The sequence below is a fragment of the Solanum lycopersicum genome, chromosome 3, assembly GCF_036512215.1.
Source record: "Solanum lycopersicum chromosome 3, SLM_r2.1".
Lineage (NCBI taxonomy): Eukaryota > Viridiplantae > Streptophyta > Magnoliopsida > Solanales > Solanaceae > Solanum > Solanum lycopersicum.
The window spans coordinates 54634478-54650229 of NC_090802.1; the positions used below are offsets into that span (position 1 = coordinate 54634478).

The 15752-nt window shown below is 28.0% G+C and overlaps 1 protein-coding gene and 1 non-coding gene across 2 annotated transcripts; one reads left to right on the forward strand and one right to left on the reverse strand.

Annotated features, from left to right (window-relative positions):
• Nucleotides 1–5108: 5108 nt before the first annotated feature.
• TRNAL-CAA (transfer RNA leucine (anticodon CAA)) lies at nt 5109–5192 on the forward strand. The gene has a single exon. It is a non-coding gene; the product is annotated as a tRNA-Leu (tRNA).
• Nucleotides 5193–6256: 1064 nt separating this feature from the next.
• Nucleotides 6257–8742, reverse strand: LOC101260212 (xylan O-acetyltransferase 1). The gene is made up of 5 exons (XM_004235193.5): nt 8004–8742; nt 7759–7930; nt 7275–7474; nt 7039–7197; nt 6257–6926 (listed from the first exon to the last, which is right to left on the reverse strand). The coding sequence occupies exons 1-5, from the start codon at nt 8534–8536 to the stop codon at nt 6578–6580; spliced, it is 1413 nt and encodes a 470-aa protein (XP_004235241.1). The 5' UTR covers nt 8537–8742; the 3' UTR covers nt 6257–6577.
• Nucleotides 8743–15752: the final 7010 nt, after the last annotated feature.

Here is a 15752-nt window from a genome sequence, read left to right on the forward strand (position 1 = left end):
CTTCAATTTGTTCTAATTTATTCAGTATTTAGGAGAAATTGCTAGTAGAGTATTTAGATAGTCAAAGATCTTGTCCTTACACCTATCCTCATGTTATTAGAGTCTTCATAGATAAGCTAGATGAGTTAGTTGAGTCATGATTTTTTTATGTGCTCAAACTCATTTATTACTACTATTATTATTAAGACTTTTCAGACATTTAGATAAAGTTGTTGATATCTTTGTTTATTTAAATCATTATGATGCTCATTTTTATACAACTTCCACATAAGCTATTCGGTCATCTAGTTAGCAATAAGTCAGATCGAGAATTTTCTTGGAATCTGAATTGATTTTTACTACCATTCACGTCTAGGATATGCCCAAAACGTAACATTATTTATCTCATATTATATAAAATAATAACCACAAAATTCAAAATAACTTAATTTATTCCAATCAAGTAAACCCTAAGGAATTATTGCCAATAACAAGATGAGACGAATTGCACATTTATAGATAAACTAGTAAATTTGACCGTGCTTCATTCGTTGTGATTACTTAATTTAATTAATTTATTATTAATTTGAAATTAATTTACCACTTTAGTTTATTATAGATTATAATGTTGATCGTTTTGAATTCATTGGATGTTATATATCTTTTTATTTTTTAACATTTCAGCTTTCCTATAAAGTGTGTTTTGCTGCAATATTAAAATTCTATTTGGAAGGAGAAAGCAAAAAAAACTAATAGGTAAAAGATAAATTAAATATACTAAAATACTTGTGATTTGTGAATGATAGTGATTTATCAAGCAAGATTTCATATGTTAAATATTTTTAAAATTCTTAACAACGTTCTTTAACAAGTTTGCTAAATTCAAAGTTACAGTACAATAAAAAAGACTATGGAGATAAAGATGAATTTTTAAAATAAAATATTTAATAAAAATAAATAAAAAAATTAATAAAATTGCCGGGCAAAGAAAAGTTTCACAACACTTTTCTTTTGCATAATTTTAGTTATACATAAATTATTTTGAGATAAAATAGATACCATATTTTATAAGGATGTCATTTATTTCGGAAGCATGTACAAAATAAATCATTATGAAATTAATATAATTATTGCTAAAATTATAATAGGAAATTTAACCTAGAAAATAAAATTATTGTATTTTAATTCACATTATAACTATGTACTAACTTGCAACAAATTAATTTAAAAAATAACGACATTTGATTTATAGCTAATGTTAAATATTATTCAAAGTCTTATTTCAATTACACTATAACGACATATAACTTGCAACAATTTAATTTTAAAAAGAGTAACAAATTTTGATACATAGCTAATAATAACGTATTCTTCAAGATCGTAAGAAATACCAAAATTTAATAAAAAATCAACACAATTATTTCGTGAATTTTATAATAAAATATTTGTCCCATAAAAAATAAAATTAATACATTTCCATCTACGTTATAACTACGTACATACTTGCAACAAATAATTAAAAAAATAAATTTGATATATTGATGATAATAACTATTTCCGAGCTTGAATTGTACATATACTTCTCACTAGTAAGGCCATATGTCATTCTTCTTTGTTTCCTAATAACAATTTTTTGCACAAGAATGATATATTAATAATGGTGACAAAAGGAAAAAAAAAAGAAATCAAGAAGTTATTTTTCTGAAAAAAGAGTGTCAAATGAAGGAGTAAATTAGTAACTATAATAAAGATTTTGAGAAGAAAACTTTAGGAAGAATGTTATGAAGTAAAAATAATTTTCTTTCGAATTTATACTGATAAAAAAGTTAAAAATGTAGCATATAAAAAATACTAACGGATTTGAGTGTAATTATAAACAAATGAGTATTATATGCATTAATTGTACCGAATTGAATGTTAAATTATTTTTAATAATAATTATTAATACTATTTAATCCATTTCTAAAGCCCTTTGTGACTCCCCTTCCTGATTCCTCTTTTACGTTATTCCATGATCTCATCTTTATTGTTATCTATTTATTTTCATAAATCATTCAAGGTTAATGAAGTAATGACACAATGTGGGCTGCAATTAGATTCAATTGGGTCTGTATTGCAATTTTATGTTTAATTGAGTTTTATGATTTTTTTGGTGAAAATTAGGTATATAGCATTTTATATAGTAATATTCTCAAGTTATAGCATTAGAATTTGACTTTCAATATATAACATTTAATATATCAAGTTATAGCATATTAATATAAATTAAATTTTGATTTAAATAATTGAAAACATTTATTTTTAAAAAAATAAATAAATAATATTTCTGTTTTAAAATTGAAAATAGCACGATTGTTGTGATTTTAAATAATTTAATTTAATAATAGATAATAACTAATTATCACATATTAATGTATTTTTTAAAAAATCAAATTATTCAGTTTCCTCTCAATTAAGTTGAAATCATATTAAATTCTATTTTGATTCCTTAAGACGCTCAAAATAATTTGAAATCAAATTAAAATCTGTTTTTTTCTTCTATCGTGTTTCTCTCTCTTTTTTGTAGATTGCATTTTCAATTTTTTTTGTGATTGAAGATATTTTACTGTGAAAAAAATGTGATTTGTTGTGATGGACAACAACATATTTATATTAATTAAATATGGTGTAAGGTGAAATCCTTCACGTTGGTATTTATTATAGTTTGTTGGTTTATTTTTGGTAATTTTCTTCTTTATGCAAATGGTAATAGGTACCATATTTACAACAATATGGAACAACATAGACGTTTTAGTTTTATTAAAATTGAAAATTTTATTAGTACGTGTTTTCTAGAAAAATAAAAAAAATGAATAATGATAAGTTAATTTACTAGTAAAAAAAGCCAACAAATTTATGTTATAGTATGTTTAGTAACGTGCAAGAAAGGATTATTTATAATGTGCTAGATCATTGTTGTATGACATTTGTATTAAATGTGTATGAAGAGTGAAAGTTTTTTTGTTTTACATCAAAGTGTAGTTCTGTACCATTTACATTAATAAAAACATGTCATCTTTGACATTTTCAGATTTAAGAATAAAAATATGACGCAGCAATAGATATTGAATTTGTATGTTATGTAATTCATTTTAAAAAAAAAAAACAAATGGTGTTTCTTGCAGAAATTGTTGGAATCTATCTTGACCAAGGAAGATCAACTGATCAGCGAACACGTTCTTGTTAGTACATGAAGACCAATGTGTGTACCTTCTTATCCTATAAAATTGGTAAAACTAAATTAAGACTTTTAACGAAATATATAATTTCATACAAATATCACTCATACACTGCCTTATCAAGCAACAACCACATCAATTCATACACAAATTATAAAATGAAATTCTAAGGTACTTTTATACAACAATCATACAACAACGAATACATTAGTGCATATCTCAGTTCATACATCATTTATACACAATTCATACAAACTAATACATTAATTCTACAGAAATCATACAATATTAAACTATGGTTGTTAAAAATCTACTCTGTAACTTTCAAACTACAAAATAATACTCATACAATATTAATACGTCAATTCATACATAAATTATACAATAGTATTACATAAAATTGTCAAAAATCTACACAGTGACTATCAAACTCATAAATTGTACTCATACAATACTTTTATATCAATTCATACATAATTCAGATAATATTTATACATAAAACGATTGTCAAACAAAATCAATAATTATACTCACACACATATAACATTTTACCCAAATTTTAAATTAAGCATTTTACTTACCTTAACCACTTTTTTGACTTTCTTAGAAGTTTGTATCTCTGACTTCTTCCTTTTTGATGATGTTCTTATTTATCGATCAAGTTCAACATTTGTTGATTTTTTCTTTTTTATTTTCATCAACAAAGTTAGAATTAGATTTTGAAGAGGTTTGAATAGTTTTTTTTCCCTTCCTCTTCTTCCGTTTCTTTGGAGATCCTCTTTCCTTTGCCTAATTTTTTTTTGGTCTTTTTGAACCTTCAATTTAACAAAATTACCTGTCTCTTTTTCAGCGGAATTGTGCGGTGGAGTTTGAGTCAAAATATTAAACGAAGAAATATGAAAATCATTAGATGATATCACCTCAACAAATCTTGGACTTTTACGGAGTGTTCCACTAACTTTCTTCGATATTGTATAAGAATTTAAAAGAAAATATTTTTGAAATCAATGCTCAAATATTATTAAATAGTGTTGTAGATTAACAATTGTGGATCTTGAGTTGTGGGTGTTGGAGAAGATTGGTGTGGATAGTGCTTCAAGGCGTGAGACATGTTGGGAAAAAATAATAATAATGGTGTATACACCGGTTGGCTTGTGATGGGGGTGGGTTAGGATTGAGTAACGATAAAGTAAGAAGGTGGTAAAATCAAATCCCTAAAAATATGTAATTTATTTTTTATTTTTAAAAAGGTAACTGTAAACTAGTAATATCAATTTAGTATTTAATTTCAAAAAGGTAGCAGTAAACTTTTAATACTTAACCTGTTTAAAAATTTAAAAAGTTTGTTTTAAAAAAAAAAAACTGTAAAATTAAAATAAAAATTTTAATATATTAATTAGTATTTAAATTAGATTATATTTTATTTTTAATTAAATATATTTTTAATTGATATGTTATAACTCAATAATAATATGCTATAAGTAATAATCTTTAAAAAGTATGTTTATAACTCGATATATATAACCTTAAATGTGTATAGGGTGTGATTTTTATAAGTTTTTAATAGTAGTCATTTAATTAGTAGCAAAAATAAAATAAAAATGCAATTAAAATAAAAAACTATCAAAAAAGTGAGAAAAAAGATAAAGTCAAATGCTGGTCATAGAAAGATGACATATCACTTTTTCGATATCCCGCTTTATAATATTATATAGATTATAACTAAAATCATATCATGTTATTTTAGAAGAAAGAAAGAAAAGGAATATTTCGTATCTAGCTTAATGTGACATAAATTTTATTTATTTATTTATTATATCAAAAGTTTTTAACATTAATTTTTGTAGTTGGATAGTCCAAAATCCAAATAGGTGATATATAATGTCTAATGAAAATATTTTGTTCACAATTGTCAGGATGGCCGAGTGGTCTAAGGCGCCAGACTCAAGTTCTGGTCTTCGTAAGAGGGCGTGGGTTCAAATCCCACTTCTGACATTTTTTTTCTTGAATTATTTTCACAATTGATCTGCCTTTAAAATACATGAATGATTTAACTATTTACAACACTTCCTTTGCTTAGTATTTTCCTTTTTCTGTCTACCACTGATTGTTACTTGAAGTAATATGGTTATTGCATCGGCTGTGGGTTTCAAAATCTCTTTTGGTTAAGAATTGAAATAGATAAAGTACAAAACTTAAGCAAATTTAATTGAATTAGCTAAATCATCAATCCTTATTGGCTTCTATTCTTGGTTTAAATTATATTTTCTCCGTCCACCTTTAATTATCGTATTGAATTGATTAATTTCAAAATTGAATTACATTACATTAATTCAATATATTTTTTAGAAAATTAAATATAAAAAAACTATACGAAAAGTAGTATGAATAAACAATTTTAAAAAAATCAATATGATAAAAATACACTATAAATTTTTTTGTAATTTAATTCTAAAAAGAAAATCACGAGTGAACGGAGGTAGTATATCAGTAGATAGTATAAGGATCCGTCCGTCTACACATAGAGCTTTTTCTATTTTCATCATACATGACTAGAAAATTATTATCCCCATAAAACGGAATAGGGTGTACTAAAATTGTTTGTCGCTCCTTCCGTATTAAAGTAGTCGGGTTTCATTTCACGAGAATACTAATTTTGGTACTATTAATTCAACATTAATTTTAAAAAATTACAATTTTTTTCATACTAATATGGTGAAAAAAAAATATCCTACAATGTTGGGCAAAGTTGATGCAAATAGTTTTAGTTTGATCGAAAATTTGCGCATAAAATCTTCAATTTTTTGGAATGAAATTTATATAATTATAAACTATGTAAAAAGAACTATAATTCACAATAATTGATAATTCAAAATGTGTATAAGATCTATGAAAAATGATAGATTTATTTAACTTTTGAAATGGAAAAAGGTAACATATAAAATGGGCCAGTGTGTTCTCCCCAACTTTAGAACGTATCCAAAGTACTTACGGCTAAATCAGTCACATAAAGAATGTAGACATTTGGGCAAAAAATGAAAAGGAAGGAATGACACAAGTTTCTGCAAATATATTGTTAGTTGGGTATATATTATTCATTTATTTTCTTCCATAATACAATGATTAACAAATGATGTTTACCCAACTGGGGGAACCACTACAAAAGCCCAACAACATCTTTGGTACCACCATAAAATTCAGGGCAAATCACAGCTACAGGATTTTTCCTTTTCTTAAGGAAAAAGATAACAATGACAGCAAAAAAAAAATAGTGGTTCTTAAACCCCTAAAGAATGTAGAAACTGCACAATGATCGATCAATTGAGATGACAGATGTCCGGTGAAATGACGGGACACCATTTGTTATATAGTACCTAGTGTTAAGAATGGGATAAAATTCGCGAATAGAGGAATTCGTTCCAAGTATCAGGCAATCCAGGGAGGCACCAATGAATACAATCAGCATAGGTGGTTGGATCAGCTTTCTGCTCCGCTGTCAGCATTTTGCCTTGTCGAATGGTGTGGACAGAGGTGTGCGCGTCTTTCCTGTACTCTGATAGGGAGGTGATATTGAGGAAGTAAACAGGGACATTGATGGATTGAGTAACATTTGCTGCTACTACAAATAGTCTCTTGTCTGTCCCAACACTTAGCGGCATTGATGTGTTTAACACTGGGGTTGTCTCTTTTGCACATTTTATCCCATCAGGATTGTTCCAATCCAAACTCCTGCAGACAGTTAACCAAGCCCAAATATGTTACTATTGCATAACGTTTGAGAGTTAAAATGTTGATATGAGATGTACCAAATGGATAAAACGCGAAAGGAAATGGGGATTACTTGATATGAAGAGGAGACATGCTCATGAAGAAGACTTTTGTGCTATTGACATCCACATTGTTTTCCACCCATTGTGACCATGTTGTCAAAACTCTCCGATAAGCAACTGGTCTTTCAATCTCATCGTATTCTGTGGCTCCTTCATCGAACGACCCTCGTCTAATACAATAATATCAAACCTAAGTACTGTATGCAGCAGAGGAATAGAACACATCAAGTTGAGTATAATTACTTACAGAACTTTCATGGCAAACGTATTCATCCACCAAATGTAGGTGTTGAAGACAAGATAATCGACATTCTTCCAGTTCTTTCCATGCTTTTCAATTGATTCAGGCATGATGATCCTGTTCAATATACTATGCATGTTTGGATCATCTGAATTTGACTCCACCAGAAATGGAGCCCAGTAAAATTCCACAGTGGCATTATAATCCTACATGTTCACATTAGAAAATAAATTCAAAAGCTTCTTCTATCAAGGGGTACGTGTACTGAGAGCGATCCGCCCAACAACTTCACCAGTATTAGGTAAACTTAACTATAGAATTAGTCTTTGTTCATACTTATAGATAATATAATCCAACCAATCAAAGATTAAATATTAAGCAAAAGTAGTTAATAACTTGCAATCTAAGCAACACGATCTATAACGTAATACTCCCTCTGTCTCAATTTATTGACATGAGTAAAAAAAAAAAGACTTTTGAATCATACTACCTCAATTCTGAAAACAGACAAAGAACCAGTCTTGTTTAAGCTTTTTCGGCCTGAAGGAACTGCAGATTGAACCAAACAAATCATGGATTCCCATTGATTTCTGTTGAGCGAGTCTCCGACAAACATGAGTCTCTTGTTCCTCAGTTTCTCAAGCAGCAACTTTGCTTTAAACCTATAATTTCAATATATTGTCAAAAAGAAAACTGGACAAACAAAGAAAAAAAGAATGAAGAATTAGTTCATACTTGGGTAAAGAACAGTCTCTGGGTTGCCACCTCCAGTTCTGATACATGGAGTCCTCCCTTCCATTTCTCATACAAGTTACCTGTGCTGTAAGAAACTCACATTCTGGTTCTTTATAAACTGGGTGTGTTACATTATCGTAAACCCATTGCCCTGTAAAAAGATCACAATCTTCTGGTGGCAATTCAATACTCTCCTCTTCCTCTTCTTCTTCAGCGGGGATTTCAATTTTTTCCTTCTCTTGCTCTGTTTCTTGCTCTGTTCTTGAATTCATTACTACCTTAGTCTCAATTTCTTGAACCCCATTTTGTTGATTCAAAGGTGGAGTGTAGATATCTTGATTTCTAGTCATTGAAAATGGGAATTCCGCAATAGTTTTGACGTCTTCATTGTACATGAAGCATCCAAAGAGGAATATGGAGAAAACGACAACGAATATGGAAAAATGATTGTTCTTGCGGGCATTATGCTTCATCTTGAGTAAATTGGAGGAGAAGAAAAGAGGGGTTTTACGACTACGAAGTGATGAATACATGAGAAATGAGTATGGGTGTTATTAATGGTGAGATGAGAATAGGAAATATAGAGGAAGAGAAGAGTAACATTTTTAATATTTGAGTTAAGATTATAATAATAATAATAGGGGAAAGATTTGGTGAAATGAGGTTTTCTGAGAGTATCAGTTGCTGGAGAGTTGTCCTCCTCAACTGTTTCAAACTACTTTGTTCCTCCTACTCCTCCAGCTAACAAACAACTACTTTTAATATATAGCATTTTTATTAAACTGTTATCTCTAATTATTATTATATATTAATGAAGGATTTCATTCAAAAATGGAACCCATAAATGGCGTCATTTTCTCGTTAACATGTAACTTTCAAACTATAAAAATGATTTTTATAGTAATTATTCGGTAATTGATACTATTAATATAATTTTGTGTAGCCTAAGAATATTTAAATGAAAATTTCTACCTATTAGAGGTTTTTTTATTTTTAAAATTTAAATTTAAAACTTTTAATTAAAGATCAAGAAGATATATTTTTTTCATCATCCTCCTTAAAAATATAAAAATGATTGAAACTAAAATAAAATTATGGTGTAGATACAAGTTGTCTTAGCTTGTACATTTCTTTTAATATATATATATATGAAGCAAGTGAACAACAAATAGCAAAATAATCACCATACGGATCCGAGTCAAAATTAGATATTACCTAAAACATGTTACTCTTGGCATCTATAATTATGTGCGCTAATTAATTAGTCTAACTACTATAACTTCAAATTATATTATTTATTATAGAAATACGTCAATACTCTGCATAACTCAATTATTTAAATCTTTGAGATGACTTAATTATTTCAATAAGCAAATTAGTTGGGAAAATAATTTTGAAATTTTGTTTAATAGTAGTTGTGCTCGGATCAATTCACATACACCTAGACTATTTAATGACATATCTACTATCACTCATCGATACATGTCCTAAACATTTAAGTCATCTAACTTTTTTTGGTCTATGCGGGAGTAAATCCTGATTTTTCATGATTTTCATTTGGACTATGTATTTGTTGATTTGATTTTGAAGGTTATTGATTGGGTTATTGAATGTTGGTTTGTAGACATACTAATATGTTAAGATGGTTAATCAGCTGACGTTATCGATTCAGTTATTGTTTGTAATATGACAAACCAAAGGAATTATGAATGTGAACAATTTATCAAGATAACATCAAAGACAATATGTCGATATGCACAATACTTGCGCAACCCTAGTTTTTACCACAAAAGTATTTCCTTTTTTTTTAGAAAAAATACACACTTAAGAAGTAGTATCTGTCTTTGGCTAATGAATTTTGATTAATAAATGTTTGGCCAATAGAGAATGAGGTGCTCATAATTATTAGTACATTCCTAGTAATCTTTCTACAAATAGTTTTGATAAATGAATGGTTAAATAAGCTCTCATTGTCATCAAGAATCACTAATTTTCTTAATGAATAATTAAGGTAAGGGTAAAAGAATTAAGTAAGAAATGAATAATGGTTAGCTTTATATTAGAGAAAAGTAAAGGCTACGTAAGCTTTTGTTCTTCTACACCAACAATCTAATCTCCTCATTTCACTTGTCTGACAGATGACATCTTGTAATAACCCTTTATCTTTATTTCCAAGCCAAGCTAAGACACCTAGATTTTTCCAATTGCATCTCCCATTCTTCTAACACTATACATATTTTTTCTTTAACCATAAACTCACTAGTTGAAATAATTTTCAATGTTATTTTAAATTTGATAAGATTTTAGTTTGGCAATGTAAATATTTGGAAGGAAGATAATTCTCGTTGTAATGAAACGTCAAGATAATAAGTTCGTAGTAGAAATTTTGGCAATTATTGATTAAGCGTTTGATCATAGTTTTCTAAATATTTTTGGCAAGTTATTTTTAGATGAAGTTTTACTACGCTTTGATCATATATTTTAGAAAAATATTTGACTTCATGAAGAAATATAATTTATATTCATAAGTTCTAAAAATTATTTAAAATACTCATAAGTTTGTATTATCATCTTAAAGCGAACATGTATCGTGAAAAGTATAACAAAGAGCACAACTAATATGAATCTAAAAAAAAAAAGAGAAAAAAAGTACCATTAATTTGTATACAAAAAGTTATTATTGCTACTTGTAATTGAAAGTGACTTCAATTCAAATAAAAAAATATATAAATTATATATATAACTGTATAGATTTTGTACAATGAATTACTAGGATTCATATTCAATCTAAAACTAAAAATAATGTGTATTTTTATAAAATATACAATAGGATTTGACTCAAATACTAATTTTCTCTAGAATTTAAAATTTTAAATTGTTTATTTAAAATATTTATCAAATAATGATAAATTATATGATTAAATAATATTAGTCAAGTTAATCCCAAGATATAAAAGAGATCATGCTGCTACTTTATCTGAATTGTTGCTTGGTATGTTTTTATAGAAGCTTGAGATTTGCATACATACTGATGACATCAAAAGGAAGAACTCATTGATATAGTTAAGATTATCATCGTCTATATTTATGAAACATTATTTAATTATGTAAATATATTGTGCCAAGTGACATAGTAAAAATAATATTAGTACATACAATACATTCCGATAAATAATATCATCGATGGATCCAAATTCATTAGCTAATCCAAAGCAAACATTCAGAAGAAACTATGCACTATGAAGGTTACACCATTCCAAGTCTTTATTCACATGCTTTTACCATCTCAGGTATAATGCTCATAAACTAGAACACTTTGATCCCAACTATCAACTCTACCATCAAATATTTGATCCTCTTGCAACTCTAAGGCTTCCCCAACCTGCATTTTATGCCATTCTAAGGCTTTTCAAACCTATAAGTTATGTCGTCCTACGGTTTCACAAGCCTAAATATATATTCTAGATCTCTATATAGATAACTACAGTTCACGTAGATTAATTACGAACAAGACTGTTAGTTGTTGACACCCAATTTTGGCTCTCTACGTTTATTTAATCAAGCTTTCATAAATAACAATAATAATAACAACAACAGTAACGGTAACAGTAATAAAGTAATAGTAATAGTAATGGTAAAAAAATAATATGTATATTGTCTACATATGATGAACTTCTGCAAGAATATGAAAATAAAAAATATAATCTATTTATTTAGTTTTTTCATCCCATTTGACAAATTTAATCGATAATTTGTTTCTTATAAAAATCATATATATAATTACTACATACTTTCTCACTATGTTTTAGTTTTCTACTTGATCGTGTCTACCTTCCTCCATTTGCTTCCAATTCTAATTGAAATTAGTGTTTGTTTAGTGTTCATTTGATCACTGATTAATGTCCAGTAGGTTGGAAGCTAGTTTAATTTTGGTCATATCATGAGCAATTGAGCATGATTAGTTAAATCAATGAAGTGACTATTGAGTCCTCTTCTAATCAGAATGCTAATTTTCTTCCCATCATCTTCTTTCTTTTTTTATTCCTCGACTTTTTTAAAAATGATCGTGTGAACTTGTGTGTGAATTTTTAGCAGTAGCATAAATTGTTAGAATTTTTTTATGTTGCACAGTAGCTTAATCGATTCTTTAGGGGCGTACATAATCGGGTTAGTTCAGGTTTTTCAAACATCAAATCAAATTATTTGTGTAAAAAATTTAAATTTATAAACCAAATCAAACTAATAAAATCAGATTTTTCAACCTCGGGCTGGTTTGGATTTTTCAAATACCAAACCAAACCATTGTATCGAATTTTTTAATTTATAAATCAAATCAAACTAATAAACTTTGGATTATTTTTTCATATTTTGTTGTTTTGGGTATAGTTTGTATACAAACATATAATTAACTTGTGCTATAAATATTTTTTATTCCAACCAAAATACTATTATATAAGGTGTTTCATAAAAAAATAACAAAAAATATGAGATGAGTATTGATGACACAAAAACATTCGATAAAAAATAATAATGGAATCATCATATAAAATAAATATTGTAAAGTCAAAATGAAAATAATCATAATTTAAAAGTACTAACATGCTAAAATAAGTTTAATAAGTAGTTGGCTTACTAAAGTCATAATGAAAATAATCATAATTTAAAATTACTAGATTCTGTATTTTAATTATCTAAACCAAAGTAAAACTAAAGTACAAATATTCAGTATTAGTGTCATTCTTAGTGTTGAATTGATCTTCTTTTTTAATGAGTGTTAATTTGATTTTGATTTAAGTTTTATTATAATTATCAATATCTATGAACTATAATATTTATTGGATCATTTCGAATTCTAAGTTTTAAACTTAAATAATATATTAAAAGATAAAAACAATGAAATAGTATAAGAAATATTTTAAAATGATATCAAAGTAAATATTTTTATGTATAAAACAAAAATTTTAAATTATATATATAATGTAGGGTTGGTTTGGTCTCGAATTTTTCGTCTAGTTAAACCAAACCAATCCAAATATAGTCGGAGTTTTTTTTTTCAATACTAAACCAAATCAAACGAAACAATTAGTGATTTTTCCCCCAATTTAACTCGATTTGCAATTTGATTTGCTTTTCGATTCGATTTTCTACACCCAACTCACATTGATTCTTACTTGTCTTTTTTATGATGCATACGGGCCTTACTAAGGAGTCCATTTGGGCTTAATTTCTCATCCTTTGCATTCTTGAATGGTCACACCGGCCCAAAGTTCTTTCTGGATCCTTTCCTTTGGAGTCAAATTCGAAGTTTGAGGTTTATACGCAAAATATATGATTGAAAAACTAAATTATAGGTGTTCAAGAGTCAAAAAAGAGATAGAATAAAAATTGTATACAGCCAAATATAAGACATACAGAAATATACAGTAATCATTTACATTGTATATGGCCAAAAGCCCCTTTCAACCCCTACTTGAATTCCAACAGCTCTTCTTTGAATGTAATTGGGCCAAAGCCCATTTATTATTCAGCAGACTTTGTGAATTAGTTACAAGACGACAAAAGTTGGGGAAAAAACCCAAAGAGAATCATCAATTATGCTGAAGCACTAGCTAGCTCAGTGGGACAGAAACTAGTCTGGGATCCAAAACCTCACTCTCTTTATCGTATTTTCAGTTTATTTAATTATTATTTGGTTGTTTGTTCATTAATCTTAAGTTTAAGTTAATCCAAAATTCCCAATATATAGCTACTGTTGTATTAGTTATTTATAAATAAATAAATTGTTTGTCTTTTCAATTGTTCTTTTAAAAATATTTGGAAACCTCAATCATATTTGAAACAAAAATGTCCTTTTTCCTAAAAAAATTTATTGAAGTCTAAAAATTTGATTATTTTTTTAAAAGTAATTAAACATGATCTTTTAGTCTTAGCCAAAAAATTTTAATTGTTGGATAAACGTGTGTTAGTGGGCACATCGAGTGCTTAAAAAAATCCTTCTTGAAGTGTTAATATGAACCCCAACCCCATTTGATACTTCAATTGATTTTCTGTTTTAAATCTTTTGAAATTAAAGTTTCTTGATTTTTCTCAAAGAAATAATAATCAAGTGACGCTATTATCTTAACAAAATAAAATAAAACAGACTGACGATTCTTGCGAAGACTTTAAATAGGTTCTAACCTAAAGATTTTGATTTATTTGGTTATATTGAATAATTATTTTTACTTTGTTTAATTTTTTAAATTATAACTGTTGCACTCATGACATTAAATTCCGCCACACGACAAATGGTGTACATTATAAAAAGGGCGGCTACATGGTTATTCGTGGTTGTCCCTTCAAAAAACAAATACTTTACTTTTTGAATTTATAGACTGATAATTGACTTGTGGTTATCTAACGACATTTATTATATTCACCCCACAGTTTGTCCAATTCAGATAATCAAGTCTTGTTTCAGAATCAACTCTAGTCCACCTAGTGTAAAGCGAAGCCAAAATCCTATTTAAGCATTAACATATGACGATTTAATATACAAGATGTATTAAGTCCACTAGTACTAAACAACTAAAATATGTCCAAAGTCCATGACCTATCGGCATATCATTCTTGTGTGACATTTGAAATAAGTATATGTAGTAATCAAATTGTTACCTCTTGGGGGACTTTAATTGTGCTTTGTCTTGTATGTATGACATGTTTTCTCAAATTCGACATGATTGTAGATGAACCTTCCAAGATTAAGATGTGGTTTAATTATCTCAACGAATTCCATTAGGGCTGACAATCCGATAATTCGGTTCGATTTCAATTTTTATTATATTTTTGATTTTTTTGATTTTTTTTAGTTTTGTTTCTTGTATGTACTTGACACCGAATCGAAATAATTCGATTTGATTTTTATTATTTCAGTTTAATTTTTGTTAATTCAGTTGCTACCTTGCTAGTGGTCGCCGCCTCGTCGGTCGATTTTTGCCTTGTTGGTGGTCACCGCCTCGTCGGTCAATTGCGACTGGAGACCTGAGTGTTGGTGGCTGTTGATTTTGTGCTGGTCGGTCGTTGGTTGACGTTGAAAGTGGGAACTGATGACGTGCGACACTTATTGCTGAGTAGGTTTTGAGAACTGAAAATAGAAAGTTTGTAAAGAGAAGTCTAGAGTCTTGACCTTATTTGCCAATAATATTTGTTATTTATTATTAATAATTAATATAATATTAATATATATTAGGAAAAATACCCAAGTACCCCCTCAATCTATGACCAAAATTTCAGAGACACACTTATACTATACTAAGGTCCTATTATCCCCTGAACTTATTTTATATGTAATTTTCTACCCTTTTTAGCCTACGTGGCACTAGTTCGAAAAAAAGTCAACCATCGTTGGGCCCACAAGATAGTGTCACGTAAGCTAAAAAGGGGTAAAAAATTATTAATAAGATAAGTTCAGGGGGTAATAGGACCTTAATATAGTATAAGTGTGTCCCTGAGATTTCGGGCATAGATTGAGGGGGTACTTGGGCATTATCCCTATATATTATAATATAATATATTTTGGTAATCCGAAATATCGAACAACATAAAATTCAAATACTAAAGATCGAGCTAAAATTCCAAAAAATACAAAAATTCATATCGAATACCGAATCAAAAATCAAAATAATTCGACTTAATTCAATATTTTCGTATTTATTTTTAGCCCTAGATTTCACAAAAGGCAGCTCGATAAGCACATTGGGTCATTGATAG

Bases quoted from the DNA above. Each gene is read 5' to 3' on its own strand.
- LOC101260212 (XM_004235193.5), bottom strand. From the start codon at position 8,536: ATGTATTCATCACTTCGTAGTCGTAAAACCCCTCTTTTCTTCTCCTCC. The intron at 7,475-7,758 runs GTAGTATGATTC...GTGAACATGTAG, and splicing joins TGTCTGTTTTCAGAATTGAG to GATTATAATGCCACTGTGGA. The intron at 7,198-7,274 runs GTAAGTAATTAT...TTATTGTATTAG, and splicing joins ACGTTTGCCATGAAAGTTCT to ACGAGGGTCGTTCGATGAAG.